At 41.8% G+C, this 17,372-nt stretch overlaps 1 protein-coding gene across 8 annotated transcripts in view; it reads right to left on the bottom strand.

The window, feature by feature from the left end:
* Positions 1 to 13,390, bottom strand: part of DDHD1 (DDHD domain containing 1) — a 79,521-nt gene extending 66,131 nt beyond the window's left edge. For all 8 annotated transcript variants that reach the window (XM_070419482.1, XM_070419484.1, XM_070419487.1 and 5 more), the window contains exon 1: positions 12,433 to 13,390. In XM_070419482.1, coding sequence (XP_070275583.1) covers positions 12,433 to 13,297 — 865 coding nt within the window. In that variant the 5' untranslated portion in view covers positions 13,298 to 13,390. The remainder of the gene's footprint in view (positions 1 to 12,432) is intronic.
* Positions 13,391 to 17,372: the final 3,982 nt, after the last annotated feature.

Raw genomic sequence — 17,372 nt, 5'->3', positions numbered from 1 at the left:
CCGGTCATTCGGCCATAATGGTCACCTAGGCTTTTATATATATATATATAGATCCTTGCAGTCATTCATATTACATTTTCATCCTTTTTTCAAATTGTAATTCACAGAAGGCAGATTTTACATGTTGTTAGCAATTTCTACATTTCAAAATGGAAAATGGGCTTAAATCAGAAGCATTTTGGTCCTTACCCTTCAGAGTTTAATATTTTGGTGGTTCTAGGCAGTGCAGAATTTTACATGCTTAGGGAAAAAGTTCTCTTTAAGTACCTGGCTAGTCAAAAAATGCTACATATATGGGAGAGAAACCTGTGCCAAAAATGGAGTATATAATCTTAACACAGATTTTTGAATTTTTTAATGTTAATTTTAGTTTAGTGGAGATATTCAATGCAATACTGACTATGAACATTCTATCAGATTGAAGTAAAAAATGAATTAACATAGTTGGAACTTTTAGAATCAGCAGTTTGTCATTCAAACCTGTCTATCTTATCTTCTCATTCTATACTCTCCATATTTTCCAGTTTTAATCTGTGGTCCTCAAGCTTATCAGAATCACTTGAATGAAATTAAAAGATGGATTTTTAAAATTCCTTGCTATACACAATAAATCAGTCTCTGAAGATAGGGTTCAGAAATGAAATTCTCCAGGTTATTATTGTAAAGCAAATGCTCAGAAGTGACTATTCAGTTTAAATCAGTAATCTCCAAAAATATTTTGAGTACATTCTCACACATATACATATAAATGATGCATATGGATTACTGTTCTAAAATGTTTTATACAGTATAAAACATACAAAAATAAAAATTTGAAAGAATGGAACAAAAAGTAAATATAAATTTAAACATTTTTCATTGTGACGCCTTCAACAGAGTGTTTGCATACTCCATTTTAGAGACCATTGGCTTAAATTATGAGGATGTTTGCATCTTTAATTTTAGCACTATTGCCTTCTGAGCTCCAGACCCATATATGAAAACACCCACTAGATCAGTGGTTCTCAACCTTCCTAATGCCGCGACCCTTTAATACAGTTCCTCATGTTGTGGTGACCCCAATTTCATTGTTAAAAATTGAACATAATTAAAGCATAGTGACTGATCACAAAAACAATATGTAAATATGTTATTATATATGTGTTTTCCAATGATCTTAAGAGACCCTTGTGAAAGGGTCGTTCGACCCCCAAAGGGGTCGCGACCCACAGGTTGAGAACCGCTGCACTAGATGCTTCTGTAGCTGGATATGTAATAGGCATCTTAAATGCAATATGTCAAAATAAACTATAATTTAGCTTTCCTCACCTTCTCTAAGGTGAACCTGGGTAGGAAACCTCCATAACCCAAGTTAAAAACATTATAGAGATAACCTGGATTACCCTTCCACTTACTCATACTGTACTGATAGTGTACATATTCTACTTCCTTAACATCTACCTCCACCCCACCAGTAACCATTCAGAGTACTGCCCTAAACCTTCACTGTTTCTCACTTGCAAGCCTGCAAAAACTGCTTAACTAGTCTCCCTGATAATATCACTTTTCCAGCTTCCCAATTATGTTCCACACTGTTGCCAAAAAATCTCAATATGTAATCTGACCAAGTAATTTCCTCATTTTATACTTTCCAATGTCTCACTCTCATAGAATAAAATTAAATTTTCAGTATGAAAATTTAAGGCCTGTTCTGATCTAGACTCTACCTATCCAGTTCCTTCCTCTACCCTTTTCTACCATATTCCCAATGCTCCTGCTAAACAGAATCTCTGGAGTCCGCTGAATGCATGAGTCGTCCTTTATGACTCTAAGCTTTTAAACATACAGTTCCCTCTGCCAATAATACCTTTCTTTAATACCCAAATCAAGCATAAATTTCTCCGGAAAGCTTTTTGTAAACTTAAGGTAGTTCACTCCCTTCTTTCTTAGTATAGATGAATATTTATGGAATAAAGTTATAGAAAAACAAATATCTTTTGTAAAAGAGAGGAACAGGGTAGTAAAAGGAGAAAAAGATTTGTGTAGTTAAAATTCAGAATGTCAGTGCCCTGGCTGGCTGGGTAGCTCAGTTAGTTAGAGTATCATTCCAATATGCCAAGATTTTGATCTCCAGTCAAGTCACATATACTAGTAAGCAGCAACTGATGAAGGCAAAATAAATGGAACAACAAATCAATGTCTCTCTTTCCCTCCCCCCCTCTCTAAAAATCTATAATAATAAAAGTGTAATGTGCTAATTAGACAGGATGACCTTCCAGACAAAGCTGGGTCCCAGGTGCCGGAGGGAAGCTGGTGCTGGCAGCCAGGGGAAGGAAGGCCTACTCTTACACAAATTTCATGCATCGGGCCTCTAGTCAATAATAAAAAATAAACATGTAGTTCAGTTGTTTATAGCTGTAGACAGGGCTAATTTTAAAAAATAAATGCAGATTGTCAGCAAGCATAAAAGCAAAAACTTGAACACATGCAAAAAGAAGCTGAGGAAAACATTTATTTCTAAGACTAAAGTCACAAGAAACTTATTTGAGGAATATACTTAGAAAATCATCAACTAGATGGAATAAGCAGTAAAAGCAGGCAGTTCTTACATAGGTTACAAAATAATTCAGGATATTAGTTATTGTTGGCATATAACCTTCACATCTGCTCAGGTGGTATAAGTTGTGAGCTCATACATGGATATAGGAGAAAGGAAAATGGCTAAGGACTCAGAAGGCATAGGCTCTAATTCCAGTTCTATCCCTTAACCTTTCTGAGCCTCAGTTTATCATCTGTAACATGAGGATATTCTATCTCACTTCAGGGTTATAATAGGAATTAGTAAAATAATGTATGTGAAAGCACTCTGTAAACTATAAGATCCTATTCTAAATTATGGTATTATTCTAATTTACATAATATCTTTTAAAGTTTCTAAAACCACACGCAAAGGTGAAATCTGGCTATATGAAAACTAGCCTTCTAGAATTCTCATCCATTCGGCTTAACTAAACTCCCTTCCCCCCTAATATCTCTTCCAAAATGAAAATTTCACACTTTAACAACAGGAGAAGCAGGCTCAGAAAATCAAAAACTAAATAAAAGCTAAAACCTGCAGGGGAGCTCACTATAGACACACTGTGACTGGCAGGTTAATGCACATTTACTTCCTGGTGGTATCAGTAAAAGGTGGGTCCTTTGATGTGAAAACAGGGATCCTTAAAGAGTCTGTTTTTTACAATGAGCTGTAAGAAACAAGAGAAAAAGAAAGGTAGAGACTAGGAAACATGAGACATTAAATGCAGCAATTGGTTTGGTACACCATGGGTATTATGCCAACAAAAAGAGGCAGCAGCAAAGAGTTTTGAGGTACAAGTTTAACAACTGCTTCTATCCTACAGGCCATTACAGCAGCAATAGACTTTAATACAAGAAATAAACCATAGACAAAGGGGACATTTTTAAATGATAAAGGCATTGTTTTATCAAAAGGATATAACAATAATCCTAAATGTGTAAGCACCTAGTAACAGAACTTCAAAATACATAAAATAAAATCCAATAGAACTAAAAGAGTAAATAAATAAACCCACAATTATAGTTGGGGGACTTCATTCTTCTCAATAACCACTAGAGTGATTTTACAGAAAATCAGTAGGGATATAGAAGTTTTAAATTGGAAGGACAGAGCAGAAATAGGTAGGTAAAAGAACGGAAGCGAAGCAGCTTTGAGACATTTAGACTGGCAGAATTAATGACAATGTTATTAATGTAAAGTCTATAAACCCGCGCAATCAGAATTACTTGGGATACCTATTAAAGAGGAAGATTCTCAGGCTTTGGGTTCAGATCACTTGAATGTAATATCCTGAGATGATCTGAGAATCTACCTTTTTAACAATATTGCACTTGACTATTAGGCTCAATGAAATCTGCAAGGTCCATAGGATGCTATTCCACAGGCAAGAGACCCCAGGAGAGATCATTCAGAGGCTGAAGAGTTTTCCACTGTCCTCATCTCACCTGGAAAGGTCTTCATTTTGTTCAACCTCAGCATCTACAAGAGTAATCAAGGTCCTTGAACTGTGAAACTCTGTGATTTCCAGAACTCTCAGGGGGTGAGATTAAGCAGGGTTAAGATTTGCATTCGCGCGCATACACACACACACACACACACACACACACACACACACACACACACACAAAGAGAAAGAAAGCAAGACAGGTAGGGGAGGTGGGGAGAATATGTATGTGCTATATGTATGCGTTATGTGTATACATGTCTCAAATTTAGGGTGAAGTAATGTTGGTACAGCCATAGATTCCCACTCTTCTTTTTTACAAATAAATTTCTAGAAGCTAGGCTTCTAGGTTAAGAGCCAATATACCAGAGCCTTGCTTAAGTAAAATAGCTAACACTTATTGAAGCAGGTACCATATTAAGTGCTCCACATATCTGTATTTCAATATTCATAATAATCCCATGAAACAGAAATTATCCCCATTTACAAAGGAGAACTGGGCCACAAAGAGATAATAATTTACCCGAAGTCACAAGGATTGGATTCAAACTAAGGGATTTGACAACAAAGATCTGTTCTCTGAGCCCATGTGGCTTTTATTGCCAATTCTGGATAAGGAATCGCTTGCTGTTTCAGGTCCTTCAGGGTAGATTGATTTTTGAAGCTTGATGTTGTACCAGGTGCCAGAACCCAACTGTCATCCTACCATAGTGCTGGTTCAACTGCAGGTCAATTAAGAGAAGTTCTCATGCTGAGGTCTCTACTGTAAGGGGAATTATGGGCCATTTCTGTCTTGCCAACATGGCAGAAAGCAAAGAACACTACTGGCTCTGCCTCCACTGAAAACTGAGTAGTCTTTTCCGAAAGCTGTAAAGTTCTCTATTGTATCAAAAGTCCTGGTAGCTGATTAGAGATGCTCTAAATGAGCTTTTGGGATGAAGTCAGTACCTCCCCATATCTGGTGATAGGATTTACATATCAAAAAAGTAGATGGTCAAGAATTTAGAATGCTTTTTATAAGGACAATTTTGTCTTTTCTCACAGGCAGATTTGTAAGAGAATCATTGGTGCACTCCTCTGTGTCCAAGCCAGGAAGAATCAAGACTAGACAGTACAGCTCTTTCTGGGGCCTGAAAGACTAGGCAAATCAGTCAGTTCTCACAAGAGCAAGCAACAGTTAGAAGGGTTCTAGGACTATGCTTAATTGACAGTCAATTACCTGGAGTCAAGGCCAAGAAAATGCTAAGTCAGTAAAGAGACAAATCCAAATACGAGACTTGAAAGCCAAGAACGTAAAGTGGGTTATAAATTTGAACAGACAGAAGAGGCAGGCAAATGGAGAAGAAATAATAGCTGTTATATAGAGCTTACTATTTATCATGGGATGTTTCAAGATCTTTAGATATTTTAACTAATGCATTACAACAATCTTAGGAGGTAGGTACTATTATCCATATTTTACAAAAGAAGAAACTGTGGCACAAAGAATTTAAATTGCCCAGTTAGCAGAGAGTGCATGCAGAGCTGGAATTTGGGCCCAGATAGTCTGCCTTCATTTACATTCATAAACGCTACACAATGCTGCCTCTCTAGAATAATAAAAATTGAAATGGAGATGGCAGAGATGAAATTGATGAGCTGAAGTAGGGTAAGAATTTATTTGAAAACAAATGTGTATCAGGTTCATCCTTGATGTGTTACCTATCATACATTTTGATGGGTTCTACATAGAAGACAGAATCCTGTCGGGCAATCAGCATTCTAAACAATCCAATATAGTATTCCAGTATTAGAAACATTCATTATATGTGAGTTACACCCTTCTCCACCAAAAAAAAAAAAAAAAAAAAAAAAAAAAAGTGTAATAATGCAGTTTACATAACAGGCTAAATAGTAAACAGGTTAAAAAACAAACTGCAACTATATAAAAAAAGATATTCTAAAATATAGAATCCTAGTTTTTTCTAACGAAAGGCAAAGAGCAGAACCATGGGTGGTGGTGGTAATCTTAAATTAGAAGAGTTAAGAGTGGTTGGTTATACAATGAAAATGTCAAGCAGACTGGCTGGTGTGGTCCAGTGGTTGAGCATTGGCCCATGAACCAGGAGGTCACAGTTCAATTCCTGGTCAAGGAATTTTCAAAGGCTGTCTGGCCCCCAACAGAACAGCCAGTCATTCAACAGATTTTATTTGAACATACAAGTGCAATGATTATAAAAATCATCTAGATATAGCTTAAAGAAGTAAGACAAAAATTAACGAGTATATAATTTATTCTTGTGTGGAAATTTGATAAAATTAGAAAGCAGTATATAAAATAATTATTTTTATATGATCATATCAATATTTTTACTGTCTTTCTTTAGTTCTCTGACAGATGATTCCTACTTTTCACAACCTTGAATTTAACTTATCCCCTAAGCCAGGGGTATCAAAAAGTATCTGTATTATGCTTCTCATCCCATTAATCCATTCATCTGTCAGTGACTCAACATCTTTTGCTGGCACAATTTCCCTTTACTAAGGCATACTTTTAAAAGCAGAATTATAGGTTATACACAATGGCTATAAAAATTATTATCCTTGTTCTACTTTTAACTGAGCTTCTAGGAATGTATTGTGGCAAAAATGAAGAGACTGTATCTACACCCTCCATCAGTGTTGAAGTTTTTCTTGATAAAAGAAAACATGCACAGGTCTTAAATCAGATTACCCCACAATCAGGGATTCTAGAATTGCCTACCTCCCCATTTCTTCTGCCAATAATTTTCATTGTAGACTTCCTGTGAAAACATCCCCCATTTCCCTATCTCTTTTCTATACCCCTACTCTCCTCATCCAATGTCCATAATTCTCAGTGGGTTTTGTGACCAGCTTTTTCTTGCTCTCTACAGATCTTAGCAAAGCAGAAATGACAGATCATGATGTGGAGATTAAAGTCCCAGGAAATAAAATTTGGAAGGTCTCTTTTATGACAAAATAGTAAAGGAGGAAAGAAAAGAGGGTGCAACAGTTGGAGGAAGGAAAACCATACTAAATACTTTGAGTATTCATTTAAAGCACTTGTATGACATGCAATATTACACTTGGGCCATATACAAACAAGGTGGATCAATAACTGACATTAGATGAGTTTTTAAACTAATGTACATTGCAAAGGAAAAGAAAAGTCCTGAATGCCTTGGTCAGGTAGTGCCAAGTCCTGTGCTCCATACATGTCACTGACTAGTCATTCATATTCTTGTGTTATTTCAGTAGATCAATGAAAAATGCTGTCTAAAGCAGGCTTAATCTGGGATGGGGTGCTCAGAAGACTTTGCCAGTTCCACAAACCTGAGCAGCCAGGATTCTAGTGCCCCCCAAAGCTTCTTTCCGGCTTGGGCTAGTAGGAGATAATATAGTTAAAAAGAATAAGATTAAAAGTCTCTAACACTTTTTCAGTTAGGCATGTCAATCCCTGGTCTCTATTCCCTATAGTTCTGCTTTATTGGAGGCAGAAACTGATCTAGAGAAAGTGTCTTCTACTAGCTTGTATTCCATTACTTTCTCATGATGCCCTGTGCCTCATAAAAAATTATTCATTAGCCCTGGCCAGTTGGAGTGTCGTCCTATACACCAAGAGGTGGCGGATTCAATTCTCAGCCAGGGCACATACCAAGGTTGGGAGTTCCATCCCTGGTCAGGGTGCATATGGGAGGCAACCAATCGATGTTTCTCTCTTTCCCTCTCAAATCAATAAAAACATACCCTTGGGTGAGGATTAAAAAATATATTAATTATTAAGGTTATTAATCCTTGAATGAAAAAGGATGGTCACAGCTAGGTCAAGCTAATAAACATCATATAATTTGGGTACTTATAGAAAAAACAATATTCTCAATAAAATAAAAACTTTTCTACCTCATTTTATTGAGAATATTATTTGCTCTTATTGAAGGGTGGGACAAAAGTAGGTTTACAACTGTTCATATGGAAAATAACACAATAATTAAGAAATAATAATATAAGAATAAATTCTGTGTCATGTACTCACAACTGTAACCTACTTTTGCCCCACCCTGTATTATGAAGACTAGTTAACTTTTTTTAAAAATATATTTTATTGATTTTTTACAGAGAGGACAGGAGAGGGATAGAGAGTTAGAAACATCAATGAGATAGAAACATCGACCAGCTGCCTCGTGCACACCTCCTACTGGGGATGTGCCCGAAACCAAGATACATGCCCTTGACCGGAATCGAACCTGGGACCTTTCAGTCCGCAGGCTGACGCTCCATCCACTGAGCCAAACCGGTTAGCGCAAGACTAGTTAACTTTTAAGATATCTGAAACTTATAGTTACTGACTGCTTCTGGAAACTACACCTTCATATAAATATTTGTCAATTAAATACCTTAACAAACTTAGTCAATGAATGGATATTACAAACTCCCTAGTGCATGCTGCACATATTACTATCAGAATTGATACTATCCTAAACTCATCAAATATCCTTATAATGTTCCATATGCCATCCCGTAGCTACTACTAAATGCTTTGGCCATGTTCTTGCTAATATATTTTACATTCTTTTGCCTGTGGTGAGGTACAATTATGTACTAGTCAGCCTTTTTAATTTTCATGTGAGTTTCTATAAGTAAGGTATAGTTTTCTGAGATCCACATAGATAAAGTTAACACTTAGTACTTTGCGCCAACTACTGTTCTAAGCACATTATACATAACTAAAGGCCTGGTGCACGAAATTCATGCACTCAGGGGGAGGGTCCCTCAGCCCAGCCTATGCCCTCTTGCTGTCTGGGAGCCCTCGGGGGATGTCTCCCCAGGAAGAGCGGGCCTAAGCCATCAGTTGGACATCCTTCGCACTGCTGCGGAGGCGGGAGAGGCTCCCACCACTGCTGCTGCTCTCGCCAGCTCCTCTTGCCTGCGGGAGCGCACTGACCACCAGGGGGCAGCTCCTGCATTGAGCATCTTCCCCCTAGTGGTTAGTGTGCATCATAGCAACTGGTCATTCTACCATTCAGTCTATTTGCATATTAGCCTTTTATTATATAGGATTATCAAAACAAGCCTATAAGGTAGCTACAAGCAGCTTAGGAAGAACACAGGGAGCAAGGGAATTCACTTAGGGATTACTCAGCAGTGATCAGTTTTTATCTAAAATGTCCACAAGCAGTCAGAAAAATATTTGAACAGACAATGAAACAAACTAATTTCCCATAATTAATACCCTTTTCATATGTAATATTTGCTTCCTATCTATAGAAGATTAATTCTGTACCCCCCTTAATTCATGCACCACCAAAGTGGCTCAAATTTTATCTGTTAGTAAGGTTCAAAAGGAAGAGTAAATATAAATTTAAGTCAACACCTTTCTTTTAGACTAGACATAGATAACTTGTTGGCCTTGACACCCAGATGCAGTGGACTCAATTAGGTCACAAAAGTCTAAATGACCACTGGAATGCTTCCACCACTCTGCAGGAAGTTGTTGGACTTATTAAAACTTTCATTACCACTATTCAGAAAATTTCTAGAAGGTTTAAAAAAAAAGTTAAATGGGATAAAGGTCAAAAGCTGCCAAATATCTAAGACTCCTTCCATTTCAAGAAAGGCTGAAGAAACCATACTGGGAATGAAACTTCTTGAGAAGGTATAAAAACATAATACACAGAGACCTGAAGAACCAATTAGATCAAAGTTACATGGGATTCTGTTAAAAGTGATAAATTATGGACCAAAAGCACTATTGTATTTTCACTGTAGCTCATATGAAGGCTTGGGACACTCACGGGATTGAATCTAACAGAAAATTATTTAGAAAATGCTAAAATGGGTGTTGCTGTTAAAGAAGGATGTTTCCTTTCAGGTTAACTTTTGTAGGCCCTCATTGTTTCTCACTTGACTTATGATATTAGCATTCTAAGATATTCTCCAACTCTCCAATTTAATCTTTGTGTTGTCACTAATCACCTAACAGAGAACCTTCAACTGTTTGATTCCGCTTTACTCACAGAATAAAGTTCAAACTTCTTAGCACTGGGTATCCACCCTTGTTCTTTTTCTGGCACTTTCCCAAATGTGCCATTCATAGGCAAGTGCTTCTTTCACAAACTCTTCCTGTCCCCAACACCTGTCTGTGTGGTGGTCAAATCCTAAACCTACCCTGTGCAGCCCTAATTTCCTCAAAATGCCATGCAGTTTCATGCTTCTGTGTCCTTGCATATGTTACCCCACCTAGTTGGAATTACTTTCCCTCTATCTCCCCATTTCTTTTCCCTGATTAAACTAATCATTTAGGACTCAGTGTTACATTATCAGGGAAGCTTTCCCTACACCTTCACCCTTTGAATATTGACTGCACTAGACTATGAACTGCTTTACCACTTTTTAGCTGCATGACCTTGGGCAAGTTAAAGAAGAGCCTACTTCTTCATATATAGAATGTTAGCATTACTTTGATATCATTATAAAAAATGATTGTGAAAAATCGCTTTGTAAATAGTAAAGCACTATGCAAGCATTAAGAATTTTATCATATGCCAAAAGAACAGAGTATTCTAGGTAAACATAGTTCAGTTGACCTAAGGGAAGATTCATTTCTTGGTTTCCAGTCCCTTCTCCAAGGATGCCTAAAATTTTATCCAACTTTCTGGCTCCACTAAGTCCTGTACTTCTACTTCAAAGGAAAAATGCCTATAGTGATGTTTAGGTCATTTGAAGAAAAGCCTAAGGGGGAAACTCCTGAAAGGTGAGGATTGTCCTTTCCCCCACCTTTCCTAATACCTTTACAAGCATACTGGGTCATGCACATACAAATACTAGTAAAATGAAAGAGCTGAATGAATGAGTGAATACAGCACACCCTGTCCTTAATAAGCTTATAGTCAAAAGGAGTAAAAAAAAAAAAAAGTGAGTGATGTGACAAATCATTACTAATCTGGCCTTGGGAAAATGGTAAATGCCTTCAATGTCATCTTAAAGTGTAGTAAGAAATTAAATCTCCTACTATGCTTATTTTACTTGGGGATTTTATATACATTGTAATTGCTATTATAGTGACTCACTTACCATATGAATGTTTTACTATTATGCAATCACTTATGCAATTCAATATCTACTTAATATTTACTGCACTAAGCCCTGTAACAGTTCAAGATAAAGGTGATGGACTCTGCTCATAGATGCTAAACATAGAAAGCTAAGTCATCAATACATATAATTAATACTAGAGGCCCGATGCACAAAATTCCTGCAAGAGTAGGCTTTTCTTTCCCCGGTTGCTGGCACCAGCTTCCCTCCGGCACCCGGGACTTGGGCTAGCCCAGACTTCGTCTGGAAGGACATCCTGTCTAATTAGCATATTACACTTTTATTAGTGTAGATAAGGCAGAATGCTGTAATATGTATGGGGCACCTAAGCCTAGTGACAGTCAATGAGGATATGTGAGTTATGGCACTGGGCTCTAAAAATTAAAACTGTATATTACGAATTATTGGTGGCCAATAGCTTCTTTTCCTATAGAATACTACCTATTCTGCTACATGCAGTGGCACATATTCCTAATAGCGTGTTCTCCTTAATATAATTATATACCTAATTGTGTTGTTGTCTAATGAATAAGGACCCACGGCTAACATATATCACAGATATGTGCCAAGCAGTTTCAAGTCCTTTAGGTGTATTATCTCATTTAATTTCCGCAACAATATGAGGTAGATATCCGTATTTTACAGACGAGGAAACCAAGGCACAGGCCTTGTAATTTTTCAAAGTGGAGATAAAAATATGCAAACAAGGGCCTAAGAGACAAAAAAAACCCCACAACATAACAAGTATTCCATAGAGTGAGCAGATGCACTTGCCAGAACTGCTTCGGGCGGTGCTTTACGCACTCGGAAGGAACGAGCTCTCTCTCTTCCTCTCCTCCAGGGATTAATTTTCTTTGCCCGATTCCATAACTGAACTGTTGATTCCCGAGCGGATCCTCCCAAACACTCCCACCCTAGAGGACAGGCTGCTATTTCAATCACAGGCAGTCCAGGGTAAATGAGACCGAATCCGATCCCCGGTGGACCAAGCTCAGGTCGAAGCACGACACGACACCTTTCGGGCCGGGCACCCGTTCCTGGGTGTCTCCGGGGGCGGCAGCAGCGCCGGCTCGCCCAGGAGATGCTGCCCCAGCATATCCTCTCCTCCTGACCCCGGGCAACGTGGATCCTGCCATCTGCTCCTTTACCCTTCACCTGCCGTCGCCGCCCGCACAGCCTCCACACTGCTTCTCCCAGACACCAGGCCTCGCGCGCCCCCTTCTCCGCGCGGGTCAAGCCCCAAGCCCACCGGCTGCGTGTCGACCCGCCCCACCCTCCGCCCCCGGCGCCCCCTGCCGAGGCAGCCCGGCCCGCTCCCTGCCCCCGGCCGGCTACTCACGGTTCCAGTACACCGGGTGGCATTCTCCTTGGGTCAGATCCACCTCGTAGAGGCCGCCCCGCACGCACACCCGCTCCACGTTCACCAGCTGCTCCCTCTCGGGCTCGTGCCTCGCGGTGCGCGGGCCGAAGCCGCAGGCGCAGTCCTCCTCGTCGTCGTCGTCACCGTCGTCCCCCCCGAAGCTGGAGGCCAGGCCCGCCGGGGAGGCCCGGCCGCACACATGGCCACGGTCCGGGTTCGCGGCCTGGGCGAGGCCGCCCGTGGCCTGCAGCAAGGTCCGGAAGGCGAGCTCGATGCGCAGCGAGTCGTAGCCGATGAAGGGCTTCCAGGTCTTCTTGTCCTCCTTGAAGAACCAGCGCACCTCCTCCGGGCCCAGCTCCGTCACCACCTCGTAGCGGTGCCGGGCGGCCGCGCCGCCGGGCCGGGGGCGCTTCCTCTCCCCGAGCCCCCCTCCCGCAGCCCCGCAGCCCCTCGAGCTCGACTGCGCCAGTGGCGGCGGCTGCGGCGGCGGCTGCAGGGACAGGGAGCTGCCGCCACCGCTCTCGCCCTCGCTGTAGTAGCGCAGCGAGGAGCCGGACTCGGCCGAGCTGAAGTCATAGTTCTCGTCACTGAGGCAGGGGTCCAGCGCCAGGTGGTGGTTGTGATCCTCCGCGCCGGGCTCCAAGTGCAGCCCGGGCTCCCCGCGCAGCAGGGCCAGGGGCACCTCGCCGTCGCCCGGGTCCCCGCTGGGCAGGTGCTCGAAGCAGCGGACGCCGCCGCGGAACGCCGGTTCCGCCTCCGAGCCCAGCTGCCAGGCGGCGGCGCCACCGCTGTCCCGGCCGTTATGCTCGGGGCTGTGCGGGGACCCGAGGCCCGGGTAATTCATGCTGAGGGGACGCCGCCGCTGGCCGGCCGCGCGGCGCTTCCGCCGCACATTCACCGCCGCCGCCCTCTCCAACGGGACTTTTTAATCTTTCAAATCCCGACCGGGGCTGCGGCGGCGGCAGCGGCGGTGGCTCCGCCCCCCCCTCCAGACCCGCGTTCCGCCGTCCGCCCCATTGTCACGCAGCCCGACGTGGGCGGAGCTTGGCCCCGGCCCCGCCCCGCCCCCGCGCGCCCCGCCCCGGAAGCCCCTACTGGGTCCGCGCCGCGGGCGAGCGGCGCCGCCTGCTCCTCCGGCGGCTGGTTCGGCGTCAGCTCGGGGTACCGGGCCGCCGGGAGGGGGGGGGGGGGGTTGGGGGGAGGGGGCGTGCACGCGACGCTCCCCGGATCCCTCAGTTCTTTTCCGCCTGCTTCCCGGCTCTGCTCCCTGCACAGCTGCCTCGGCCTCCGCCCTTCTGGGAGTCCGCCCAGATGTGGAGGGGCTCCCACCAACCCCGCGATGGCAGCGGGGACAGCAGACCAAAGGTCCAGTCAGGATACAGATCGAGAGGGCCCTGCTAGTTGCATTCTTCTGACCTTGGTTTTGTGACCTTAGACCCGCCCGCGGCCCCAGCTGGACCTTCCCGGTCACCTGGTTCTGGTCCTTCCAGAATTGTCAGCCCACAACAGGGCACTCCGCCCCACTCCTCATGCCTACCAATTCCTATGCTTGGCGTCACCACTCCCACTCAGAAACCCAGGTCTAAACCTCCCTTCACGTGCCACCTCCTATTATTGCTTATCTTTCAATCCTTATTTCCTGTTTTCTCAACCTCAGTGTAAGGCCCTCCATGGAGACAAAGTCAGTATGTCTCCACTTCTCCCACACAGTGGGTACACACTGTTTATTATAATGCCGGCAAGTCCAGCCGGTTGTGATAGAAAGATTGTGAGATTGAAAGCCAGGAAACAACTAGGTTCTAGACTGAATTTTGCTAACCAGCCACAGGCCTATCTCCTTGATCTCTTTGGGTTCTTCATCTGTAACAAAGTCATTATTGGGTTATCGCTAAAGTAATGGAATTCTGTGACCTTCAAGGTTTCTTCCTGTTCTTTACGTATCTGATTCTGTAGCTCATTTTCTGGGTTTGGGTAGAATATTATGTTATTCTATTATTATATTAAAAAAAGTTGTATAACCTTATCACCTTATGTTGAGGAAATCTCCAACCTCAGTGTTCTCAATTCAACATCAGACAATATTCACTGTTTTTTCCTCCCTCCCTTTGTGGTGGAATCAGATTAGTAGGACCATTTTTATTGCTAGGACCTAACATGTCAGAGATTAAGTAGTTATTTAAGCAGAGCAGTCTCAAGCTTGTACAGTGTCTTTGTATGAGTTGGGGGGGGGGGCATTGCTTTCCGTGGGCAGATACAGAGCCATGTTCATGGGCTGGATTTCTGTCCCATGGCTGGATAATCTTGTGCAATGAACAACCTGCCCAACTGGACACGATGACCTTGACTCAAAGCAGCTAAGATCAGAGCTCTTGTTTCCACTTATACTCCTTTCTGAGTATTTGCTTATCAATTTTCTTCTCCAGTCTTTCTGTTGACAATGTGCAGAATATAAAATCAGTTATGAGCTTTGATCTACTTACTAGTGATGAAAGCATTCATTCTAGTGTTTTGAAGTTCCCCAATATGTCAGGCATCTCTGCTAGCTTGTGATACAGAGAATGGAAGAGTTTCTTCTTTCAGGGCTTCAGAACCTAGTGAGGGATAACAGAAAAGTGAACAGATACATTATAGTGCAGGGTAAAGAGTATTATAAAGGGGATTTAAAATAAGGGATATCACAATATTTAAAATATCTCTATCTCTTTAGGTTTCTTGATGGGACATAACCTATATGTGTTGCTATCTGGTCAGATTATTTTAGCCAAATTTTACTTATTAACTATAGTACAATTCCCATTAATGAATATTATCCTCTATTTAAAAAGTTACTTCCTGCTCTGTATTGTTTAAATGTTGTTTTAGGTTATATTGAGAAGATTATCCTCTTGTGGTCCACTGCGTAAGGCTACACTCTTTTAGGTAGTTTAGTCATTCTTGAAGATGTTGATCCTCAAAGATATTTAAAAACACACACACACACACACACACACAAAAAACCCTCAAACAAACCACAGGCAGGAGAAGAGAAACCCAGATTCTCTACTGATCTATCTTGGTGTAGACCTTGGTGTGGAGAGATGCCAATCAGTGTTTGTGGGAGTTGAGATTGCTTCTGCACCTTGGATGTGAGCTGGGACTAAAAGAAGAGACCCTAGTAGTCGGTCCCATGCTGACAGTAAAAGATACTTGAAAGTATAATATATAATTTCATTTAACTGTATGTGTTAATTTCCTTGTTATTCCTTAGCCATATGAAGGCAAATGCCATAAAGCTGCTCTCAACTTTCTTTTCTACTTTATTTAAAAAAATTTATTATGAATTTCAAAGAGGAAGGTGGAGGAAGAGAGAGATAGAAACATCAAGGATGAGAGAGAATCATTGATCGGCTGCCTCCTGCACTCCCCCTACTGGGGATTGAGTCTACAACCCTGGCGTGTGCCTGGACTGGGAATCAAACCGTGATCTCTTGGTTCATAGGTCAATGCTCAACTACTGAGCCACAGCAGCTGGGCTCTTTTCTACTTGAAAGTCATTCTTTATCTGATTCTTCCTTCTATTATTCTCCTACTTTTGCTTTCTAGAACATCTTTCAGGTCACATAATCCTGACAAGAGGGGGAAGGGTTCCTCTATTACAGTCCCCAACTGTTGGAACAGATGTCAGGTGGCTTCTCACCACTACATCATTAATGTATGCAATTGACACAGCAGTATCTGAACTTCCATGGTTATATATAAAGCATCCTATTGCATTTTACTAATTCCTCAAGACCAAGCCTCCTTCAGATAAGCCAAATAAGTACAATTGTTCAGACTTCTGGCACTTGTGCATCCATGCTGCTGCAATAACCAGGTGGATGTGGAACCAAACCTGAGGGTGTTCTCATTGGTGCAGGAGAGAAAAAGAGGCCAAGTGAGCTGGTTTGTACCATAAAAGGCTGAAGCAGCTCATCCACACAGCCAGCCATCCTCCCTCCCCTATTGGGTATATGGCAGGGGCTATCTAACATCAGCCATCATCCCCTCCCCACCTCTCCAATGTTACATGGTGCAATTTTGTGCCAACTTCCCTTTTCTTCTCCCATAAGGTTTTCCCAGTTGTTCACTTTAACCCATATTTACCTGTATAAAAATGTTAGGGGTAGCCTTATGCTATGTAATTTATTCTGAGCCAATAACCCACACCACTTGAAATGGCTTTGCACAAAGTATATAATGGAATATTTAGAAGAAAGAAGGCAGTTATATAACCATACACCATCTGTTGTGTCTCTTGTTGATAAGCCAGCCACTACATTTCCAATTTTATTTTACTTTCTATTTTTAGAATTATTTATCCAGTTTCTTAAAATGAGTGTCTTAGTCTGTTCCTCTGGCTATAACAAAATACCATAAACAAATGGATTCTAAGCAACAAATACTTATTTTTCACAGTTCTGGAGCCTAGGAAATCCAAGGTCATTGTGCCAGTAGATTTGGTGTCTGGTGAGGGCTTTCTGGTTAATATATGAGCATCTTTTCACTGGGTCTTCACATGTTGGAAGGAGTTACGGAGCTCTCTGCGAGGCCTCTTTTATGATGGCCCTTATGACCCAGTCACCTTCCAAATGTCCCAACTCCTAACACCATCACCTTGGGGATTAGAATTTCAAGGGGTGAATTGTGAGGGGGACACACAGCAGAGAGTATCTTCTTTGGTGCACAGGCTAAATGGAACGATAGCCTAGACTGGAGCAGAGAACACTCATTGATGTGCATTAGATGTCTACTAAGTTTCAGGTACTATGTTACGTCCTACAGTGAAGTACTCACAGTCCAGAAGTGTCTTTACATAAACCCAGAATGCCAAATTTTTAGTTCTTATGGAGGAATATAATTGTAATGCCAGACCACAAGAGTCATTCTTTTGCTAAAGACAG

This window comes from Myotis yumanensis, unplaced genomic scaffold, assembly GCF_028538775.1.
Source record: "Myotis yumanensis isolate MYYU_CA2020_CCGP unplaced genomic scaffold, mMyoYum1.0.hap1 SCAF_1, whole genome shotgun sequence".
Lineage (NCBI taxonomy): Eukaryota > Metazoa > Chordata > Mammalia > Chiroptera > Vespertilionidae > Myotis > Myotis yumanensis.
The sequence above is the reverse complement of the archived record's forward strand: the minus strand, read 5'-3'. Positions and strand labels throughout refer to the sequence as shown.